The sequence below is a fragment of the Nannospalax galili genome, unplaced genomic scaffold, assembly GCF_000622305.1.
Source record: "Nannospalax galili isolate Female #2095 unplaced genomic scaffold, S.galili_v1.0 scaffold1873, whole genome shotgun sequence".
Taxonomy (NCBI): Eukaryota; Metazoa; Chordata; class Mammalia; order Rodentia; family Spalacidae; genus Nannospalax; species Nannospalax galili.
Genome location: NW_008333218.1, coordinates 318,871 through 328,961, shown reverse-complemented (window position 1 = coordinate 328,961; position 10,091 = coordinate 318,871). Strand labels below are relative to the sequence as shown.

Genomic DNA, 10,091 nt, shown 5'->3' with positions numbered 1-10,091 from the left:
CTTTAAGGCTAATGGCATTAAAAAGGAGGAAAAGGACAAGAAATGAAAAAGTCTTAATTTCTACTTCTCTCCATGGAATGTTTCTGGTCATTCCTGCGTTTAGTCATCACAGACCTATGTTCTTGGTTTCCTAACACTACTGTATTTTTAAAGATTTTTGTTGCTGCTTATTATATTATTATTATTATTATTATTATTATTATTATTATTATTATTATTATTAGCTACAGAGGTCAGGTTCTGGGATGTGCAGTTCAGGAGGGCCAGTGATACTTAAGGAGTCGTAGTGGTTGTTCTGCATGTAGTTTCTGAACTAATTTTTCAGAAAGCCCTAAATTTATATTGTTTTTTTTCCCCTGAGACTTTAAAAAAAACAAACAAACCTACTTTATTATTTTATATGTCTAAGTGTTTTGCCTGCATGCATGGAAGTGCACCTATGCCGTGCAATGCCCACAGAGGACAGACAAAGGTATCAGGTCCCCTGGAACTGGAGTTACAGATAGTTGTTAGCCACCATGGGGGTGCTGGGAATCGAACCCAAGTCCTCTGTGAGAGAAGCAGATGCTCTTAACCGCTGAGCCATCTCTCTAGTTCCTGCCCTGAGATTTTGTCTACCAAAATCCAAAGTGCACTCATTTTCACTAGTGACTTAAGTGCCTCCTGTGGACAAATTTGTGGAGCTTAAGAGCAGACAACCAGTCCAATGGGATGAGGGTCAAGGCTTGTTGGGGACTCAGGGGAACCTGCATGAATTAAAGTGTGGACTTCAGGTTGGCTGATGCCTGTTTTGCACCCAGTAGTCTCTGCAGCACACATTCTTTCTTTCAAACTGTAAGAATGGGTCAGTGACGATACAGGAACTACTAGAGGGTTTTCAATGACTCAGAAGAGGGGTCGCAACTGTAAAACAGAGTCACGGTGTGGGGTAAGGAAAGGCCAGCGACCCCTGGCATGAGTGAGTCACTAGTCCTTACTTCTCTGCATCATGGGGGATGGCTGGTTCAGGAGGGTGGCCAGGCCGTGATAGATGGCACCTTGCTTTGCAACTTCAAGTGTAACCACAGAACTGGTTCTTGTCATGAGTTCTGCTGCCCTAGGAAGAAAATGAGAAGCATAAGAACAGTTGAGAGCTTGCTGCTGTAGGGCAGCTGCCACTCAGAGCACCAGTGCAAGATGCCCAGCCATGCACAATGCAAAGCCATGCTTGCTCTTTTGGACAATAGCTTTTTTCCAGAAAGATGACCTTATATCCATATCCTCCTTTGAAAATTACCTATAAAAACATGCAAATATATCCTATTATATTAATACTGAGACATTTAAGAATTTCAGGAAGTGCTAAGAGTGTGGATATGCACCTGTGTGTATGATAAACATTTTCATTTAAAATAAATATTCTAGACTAAAATATATATAATTCAGTAACAAATGAGACTCACATACTCTTAAGACTTTTAGAATTTAAAGAGATAACGAATGATAAGGACAGCTATCTCTGAATTATTCTTTGTGTCCCACTTTCAAAATTAAATGCAAAATACCGTTTAAATATACTAAGGTTAAGTTTTAAACCAATCAATCATACCTCTCCTGAGAAAGTCCAACCAGACTTCGTCCATCCACACTGAGAAGCTGGTCACCAGCCGCTAGTCGTCCATCCTGAGCCCACCCAAAAGGTATAGAAAGTAGAAGGAGAGAAAGAAAGGTGGTGTCAGTCCATCTAACCCTTCAAACACATACCACACAGTGTTCACAGCTGGGAGAATTCAGGCAACATTTCATATCACTAATTAATTATGCAATGCACTTCAATTGCTTCTCTGAAAACAATACTGACCACATCTGCAGCGCCTCCTTTCACAACAGACTTGACGTAGATTCCCAGTTTATCCTGACCAGCACCCTATGCAAAAAACAAGGCCAGAACAACACAATGAAGAAACACAGTAGGAAAAGATCTGCTCAGGAAAGTAGGGCAAGTCCACACACAGGTTAGGGACTATGACAGCCCCCCACCCCCCAATCTCATCTTACAAGAAAACTACAACTATGAAAGCTCTATTAACAGAATCAACTCTCTTTTTGGTAAAACTGAAGAGATTAGTTAGTTGTGAGTCCAACTTTAGAAGAAAAATACTCCTAAAAAAAGAATCAGTCAATTCATGGACAGTTTGTAATAATCTGAACACCCATAAAGTAAAGTGAAAAGAAACTCCTTGAAGGGTAAATACTGTTAACCTGTTTAGGACCAAAAGTGTGGTGTGATGCTCTTATACTCCAGCACTGACCTTCACACCCTCACTCTTCTCAAACGTGGTTTAAAATTCAGAACAAGAGAAGAACTTCTTCTGGCAAAGAATAAGGGGGCGTGGGAAGAAAAGCTCTGCAGAGAACACTGCAGTGCAATTCATACGCCATAACGAGTGTAAAGCCTAGTGCACTGAGAGCTCTTAGGAAAAAGTGACAGAAAGCTTAGATGTTGTGTATAATTACAGAATCATCAATATTCTAGTTTATCACAACTATAATAAAAAAATCAACATTTTGGATAACATATTGGCTTATAAAACAAAGCATGCATACATATGAACCTTACTCGAGTATTCTGACAGTACTCCACACACAAGGGTATATACTTTTGTCACAACAAACAATAAATATGTTTTAATAGCCATGAGATAGTAGGTCATACAAGTAAAAAATACAAGAAAGCATCACAGAAAGTAATTTCAGTAAGTTGATTTAAATAGCTTCTTTTTAAAGATTATATCCAAGTAAAGACGTAATCATTACTTGGAAACTATCATGTTTTCCCCCATTAGTTAACAATTTCAGTTTACAGATTTAACTGCTGAGGCCTGGCTCCTTTTCTCCCCTGGAATGGGGGAGGGTCAGGGAGGGGGTAGTTAGGAATGCAGCATGTCATTGTTTTGACAGCATAAAAGCCATGCTTTTATTAGCATATATTAATTGAGCAAGGTAATAGGTCTGATTATGACATTTGCCTACACTCTGTAACATACTTTAATCATCTGGGAACAAAGAGCTCTTACAAGGTAAGATAAAGCACTTTTCCTCCTGAAGCTCCTGACCTCATGGTGAAGGTTTTCCAGTATGCCACGCCAGCCTCCTCCTGTGTCTACCTACGTGCTCTCCCTGTGTAGTACCCTACAAGTCTCTTACCAGCCCTGGGCTCTCAACTTTGAGGTCACTAGGCACTGTCAACACTTAGCAGCCACAGAAACACAACTGGGGTAGCTGGCAGTGCCAGAGAGACTGGAGGTACAGCAGAGTGTGGGGTGCTGGGAGAGGAAGGACTTCAGCCTGAGGGGAAAGAATGTGCAAAAACAAAATGGGGAGGACTAACCTAAAGGAAATTTGTTTAAGAAAGCCATATAGAAACCTATTATCCTGCAACCCAATTAAAAACAGAACTGGAGGGATTAGTAGCACATATGTGGTATGAAATAGAGGGAGGCTAAAGGGTTAAGTAGGGATGGCGGTAAAGGGATGGGGAGGTAAGGGGTTGGATTGATTAAAACTAAGGATATATGAAAAAGTTTTATGGAAGCTCACTAGTTAAGCTAATTTCAAAATATAATAATAATAATAATAAGATAATGATGATGACAATAATGGAGTTCAAGCGAAGGTACTCTGTGTGGGTAAACAATGCTGCTCCCAGAAGACATGGGTTATTAAACAAATCACAGTGCCAGGCATGGGGCACCTTCCTGTGAGGTTACTGGTCAGAGAGGTCCCAGAAGTATCCCTAAACAACACAGCTTACTGCCATTGCCCTTGGTTCCCTACATAACTAGATGGTAAGACCCTCCTGCTAAAGATGCCTAACACACTATATCTGCAAGACAAAGAGAAGTCAGCATCAAACTGACAGGGAAACTTCTTCCTGTTGGCTAGCTTTCGTAGCACCAGAAGGGGCTGTTCTTTGATGCTGATCATCAGTACATGGCACATTGGCTACTGCACGCACAGCCTGGGTAAGTCCTAATCAGAAGCCAACAGCAGGAACACCAATTGACAGTTGAAGGGTATCGGTTGATGGCACTGGATCACTCAGAACTCCGTGTCCAATATCAAAGACAAGAGGCCACATGTGACTACCAGGTACTCAAAATGTAGCTAGTTCAGAATGAAGTATCTAGCTATGAAACATCTAAAGTTCAAAGGCAGAGTACGGAAAAATGGTGGGAAAGCATCTCATTAATGATTTATTAAATTTTTTTTATGTGTGCGAGTGTACTGCCTGCATGTGAGTGAGGGCACCTGTGTTGTGCGGTACCGCGGAGGTCAGAAGAAGGCTTCCGATTCCCCTGGAACTGGGGTTAAGGACAGTTCATAGCCGCCATGTGGGTGCTGGGAATCGAACTTGGGTCCTCTGCAAGAGCAGTCAGTGCTCTTAACTGCTGAGCCATCTCTCCAGCCCATCACTAATGATTTTTAAACAAATTACATGTTAAAGTACATTCCAAAAATATAAAATAAAATTAATTTCACTTATTCTTTTTTTAAAGTAGCTCACAGAAAATTTAAGTTACCCTTGTGGTTGACATGCTTTCACTGAACAGCAGTGCTCTAAGACTGAGATAATTTCACAGTGTGAGTCTTACAGCTTATTAGTCACCACAGGTACTAGCAATAAATTCCCAAGTATACAGTTAACTGCAAAAATAACATCTTACTGAGCTGTATATGCTAACATTATATATCCTGATTTCCAACCATGAGAAAGGTAACCAGAATTGTCAATGTTGAGAGTGGTGACAGATAAACACACAGGACTAACATAATTAAAAACTACTTATCTAAAGGAACCTAAAATGTTGTTTGTTCTATTTATGTGAAATTAAAAGAATAATCATAACAACTAGGATTACCCATTTCTCATTTAACAAGTCAGCTCCTTGAGCAGGGAAGGGGAAGAGGAACTTCTGGAAAACAGATACTTCCGAAGACACCATGCAGTACAAGTTTTGCTAAATATAATTTCTAAATTTATTTAAACAAACTTAAATACCAGGTATAAAGCATTACTCCCCTCCCCACCTCGAAGCTCTTGAGACCCACCATCCACAGTAGAGAGCCCAAGGTGGAGCAGTCTAGCCTTTGTGTCACTCCTAGAGACCTCCAGATAAGACAAGCGAGCAGGAGGTGGCCAGCAAAAGGCCACCTGAATACCTGCTTATGCCTGTGCTGTTCAGCACTCTGTAGACACTTTTCATCCTTTTAAATGTGAAGAGGGGGTGCTGGGACTAGTGAGGGAGGAGAGAAGAAGTACTATCTGAACTTTACCTGTGGAAAGCAGGAGAGAATGCAACAATGAGAGAAAATAGGACCCCCCCCAACACACACAGGGTGACACACGCACCTATAAGCTGCCTTAGCCTCTGGTGAGATGAGAAGCTCCAGGAGGAAAGCTGCTTGCCTGTCTGTGCTCTAATCTTACCACCTTCTCAGAAGCTGGAAAGGTGCCCCAGCTCCCTCTGCGGTAGGGAGGCACCACCAGAAGGAGCCTGTGCTCCAGACAGCCTGGCTGCAAACTGAGGGTGTGGGAGTAGCCTGGGTAACAGCATCAAAACATCATTAAACACCATCCAAAAGAAAAGAGAGGAGCCAGAGGAAGAGGTATCAGCCAAGCAGCACCAGCACAGTCCATTGTTCTCAGCTGGAAGAGGACCAGTCTGGACGCCCCAGCTGGAATCCAGAACAATTGTGGGCTGCTGACCGAAAAATCAGGAGCAGCTCAAAGGGAACCCAGAAGTCCCCTAGGCACATTCAGCCTCCACCCACCAGCCCCTTCCGCTGGCCTTTCACTTGCTTCTTTTGTCCCAGTGGGACAAACTTTCAAAGCCCAAACTAGAGCTAGGGTTATAAAAACATTCTAAAAACTGGGCATGATGACACCACTTAGGACTTAGGAGGCAGAAGCAGGCAGATCTGTGTGAGTTTGAGGTCAGGCTGATCTACATAGGGAGTTCCACAGGGCCAGTCAGGGCTACATAGTGAGACTCTAACTCAAAACAAAACAAAACCCAAACATTCTAAAGATCTTTTCCTGTGAATTACGTTAATTTTTAAACATTAAAAATAAACTGGTTATAAAATGCATTCTTTACGTAAATTCTATGCTCAGCAATTCTCAAAGTAAATAAGGATCCTAACAGACATGGTGTTGTAAACAATGTAACTAAGCTTGATTTTCATAAGCTCAACTCTCACCAACTCTGCTCATTCACCCTTTGTATTTGCAAAAAAATATCAACAAAACAGTAACAAAAGTCTATCACTTCATCCATCTTTCCCCTTCCATGTAATGAATGAGATGAGCCAGGTAGATTCTGAAACTGGGTCTCAGATGGGCTGCAGGAGGTCCATAAACCTCAGAAAACTGTATTCAACATGGGAGGGGCCTTTCACCAGAAGGAAATGCAGAGCTATACTTAGAGATTCTGGGAGCATCTATGATTCCTTACAAAGCTCACCAAGAATACAGACACACAGAGTATATCTGGATCCTCTAGGCCTCGAATGACAGTGATGGGCTGATGGGGTAAGGTGGGGGCACATGTGGTGATCACATTGTAAAAAGACAGTTTTTTAGAAGAAGAATAATTTGTTTTATATTAATATTGCAATGGAATTCAGTATTTCAGTTACCTCAGAAATCAGTACTTAGGTAGTAAGTAATTCAGTGAAACAATTATCTTTTTATGTAATTTGCTATTTTGCTTTGAGAAAAACAAAAAACGCTGCTCCAAATTCACGAACCACAGCCATGAGGGGCACTGTGTCATTTCACACACCCAACAGAAAGACGCTTTGAGCATTTCCACAGAAGACACTCTGCGGTCATAGAGGGCACTTTGGAACAGATTTTTCTTTTAAAAGATTTTGCTCTTATTATTCTTATTTATGTATGTGTGTGTGTTTAATACACATGTGTGCAAGTCAATATAGGCCAGAAAAGGATGTCTGATGATCTCAAGTTGGAGTTATGTGGTTGTGGGCTGCCTGACATGGGTGCTGGGAAACAAGCTTCAGTCCTCTAGAAGACCACCAAGCACTCTTAACTTCTGAATCATCTCTCCAGCCCCTGGAACAGATTTTTAAAAAAAATTTTTTTTCTTTTACTATTTTTATTTTATGCGTATGTGTGTATTGCCTGCATGTAGGTAAGTGCACCCATGTCATGCAATGCCCACGGAAGACCGAAGAGGCTGTCGGATCCCCTGGAACTGGAGTTACAACAAACATTTTTAGCTGCCATGTGGGTGCTGGGATTCGAACCTGGGTCTTCTGCAAGAACAATCAGTGTTCTTAACTCCTGAGCCATCTCTCCAGCCCCTGGAACAGATTTTTTCAAAGGAACTGAAAATCTAGGTCTTTCCCACCAGAGTGGTAAGAGATGGGGTGGGTTACAGAGTCATTAAAGAATACAGTAGGAGGGTCTTAAACCCTTCAAAGGACTAAGTTACAGCCCATGTAAGGAACATGCACTTCCAGAAAGAAGAAAGCATAATGCTAAGTCTCTGTTCACTCTCACTTTTTAAAGCATAGGCATCATATGGTTCAAGCTAAGGTTCAGAAACTTAAAACTCAGTATTTAGTCTAAAAGCACACTCTACAACATCTTTAAAGGCACTAATTAACCATTCATGTTTAGATGAAATGTAATATCCTAAGTACTCTTTAAAATGACATTGTTATTCTCTCTTTAACAAAACAGTAACAAAAAAGGCTTCAGAGAAAGGTAATTGTAAAACTACCAAAGGAAGTCCAAAGGAAGTTTTATGGCTATCTGATTACATGCTCTTGAGAAATTATATAGCAACAGTTATTTAAAGCAATTTTCACCATATTAAAACCAGCAGTATTAAATTTTGTTTTTTTTCTGAATGAAAATCATGTAAGGACATCATGTTTTTATGAACCTTCAGCTTGCAACATCACAGAGAACAACAACTATCTGGGTAATTACAAGCTTCCTTACGTAGTCCATTCTCATGAGGAAGTCCATTGTTAACAGGTTTAAACAAGTTACAGGGGAAGGTGAAGCATTCTTTAAAGATCGCAAAACAACATCAAGGATAGTACCCTGAAGAAACTCACCACTGATTCTGTCCTTCCAACAACAGAGAACCACATTTTTGTCTCTGGGAGCACAAGTCTTGAGCTGGAGAGCAGCGTCTAGTTCTCTCAATTTTCAACAGCAGCCAACACAGCTGGCCTTAAGACTGGACTGTCACAGTACTCAGCTGAGTGCTGTGACGCTGCACGGCACTTACCAACCTGAGCTGGAACCAGTGCAGCACTCAGACTCGTGACCAGACCACTCTGATTTTCATTCCCGTTGTCCTTTATTAACCCTTAACGAGTGATAAAAATAAAAGGGAATTGTTTGTATTTTAAAAGCCCGCATTAAACAGGAAGAATCAGCATCGTGTTGTCCCATAGATGAGTAAGAAATATCACGCTGAACTCTCCAAAAGCACCATCTCAAAAAGTAAACTGCAAACCCGCACTGCTTCCAAATCATCTGGATTTCAAACAGTTTAACTGCCATGTGGAAGGCAAGGTGGAGAACTCAACGTCAAAACACGCTCAGGGATATGGCAGCCAACCCATACACCAATTTAAAAAGGAAAGGGTCTGGGTTGAACACCAAAGTTGCAGCAAAAATCAGAAGCAGAGACTCAGGAAGACATACAGGGCGACAGGGAGACAAAGAGGGCTGGAAAGAAACAAGAGCTACAACGACACAAACAGCTGCTGCGGTTGTGCATGACTCAGGAGCAGGCGCCAGTGCTTTCCAGGGCTCACTCAACAGTGAGGAAACTGCAACCATCACCAGTCTAAAAAGCACCGAAGTAAGGCCTGCTGAGGTGGAGTGCTTGGCTCTGGTGGCACGGGCTCTGAGTGCTGTGGCCTGTCCACACCAGAGCCCACGTGGCAGCCTGAAAGTGGCTCTGCTAGCTGCAGTGCTGATCACCTAACTGTGCTTAGAGGTCACGATGCACTGCACTCAGAACGCAGCCTGACATCTTGTGGGTGAACTGCTGACATCCTGCAGTGAATTGGCTCCCTCACTGGGATCCCTATGCATTTCTCTCCACATACGGTGCAGGCAGTATGCACACCCTAGATGAATCCTGCTTTCTTTTTCCTGGGCCTTCCTTCCTATACTACAGACGTGGCAAATACAGAGGGGGAAACATGCACAGTGAAAAGACTCATCCGTCTCACTTAAAAAACAGGTGTTAAGCCATGGCCGCGGAGCCCTCCGCACCTTGACTCCCCCGGCCTCATTCGCCCTTCCATCTCCCCCGCTGTTCTCTGCTCCTGGTTTGCGCCCTGCGCCATTCCTGGTCTTGGGTCCCCAGACACCTGGGGAACCGGTGCTGCTTCCTGATCCTTTTCGCCCAGGCCAGCTTGGTGCCTTCCTTGGGCTCCAGGAGCACTGCTTCCACGGGACCTGGCCCCACCCTCACCTCTCCCTGCTTCCCGTACCTGCAACACTGGCTAATTCTCCTGGCCGCTCTCCTGCCCTCAGGCCTCTCTTGGGGTAAGTCTACCGCGCAGCCCTCCGCACCTTGACTCCCCCCAGCCGCGCTCACCCTTCCATCTCCCCCGCTGTTCTCTACTCCAAGCTTGGGCCCTGTGCCATTCCTAGTCTTGGGGCCCCAGACACCTGGGGAGCCAGTGCTGCTTCCTGACCCTTTTCACCCGGACCGGCTTGGTGCCTTCCTTGGGCCCCAGGAGTACTGCCTCTGGACCTGGCCCCGCCCTCACCTCCGTCTGCTTCCCTGGTCCTGCAACACCCACCAGCCTGTTTCTGGGGCAGATAGCCTCTTTCTGGGGCTCAAAGGCTTACCTTTCCTCTCCCTGATCCTTTGCATCCAGCACAACCCAGCTACTCAATCCACTCCCCGGGAAATCTTGGGGCTTATTCCCACCCCATCTGCCTTTGCATCCCTGCTTGGCACGGCCACGGACAGGATCTCAGGTCAGTCAAATACCCAAGTTCCTGAGGCCAAAATCATTCTTAGAAGATTCCAGACCTAAGGAGA

The 10,091-nt window shown here is 43.5% G+C and overlaps 1 protein-coding gene across 10 annotated transcripts in view; it reads right to left on the bottom strand.

The window, feature by feature from the left end:
* Afdn (afadin, adherens junction formation factor) overlaps positions 1-10,091 on the bottom strand; it is a 130,175-nt gene that overhangs the window by 27,836 nt on the left and 92,248 nt on the right. For all 10 annotated transcript variants that reach the window (XM_017796841.1, XM_017796852.1, XM_029561000.1 and 7 more), the window contains 3 exons: positions 1,841-1,906; positions 1,589-1,662; positions 978-1,096 (listed from right to left, as the gene is read on the bottom strand). In XM_017796841.1, coding sequence (XP_017652330.1) covers positions 978-1,096; positions 1,589-1,662; positions 1,841-1,906 — 259 coding nt within the window. The remainder of the gene's footprint in view (positions 1-977; positions 1,097-1,588; positions 1,663-1,840; positions 1,907-10,091) is intronic.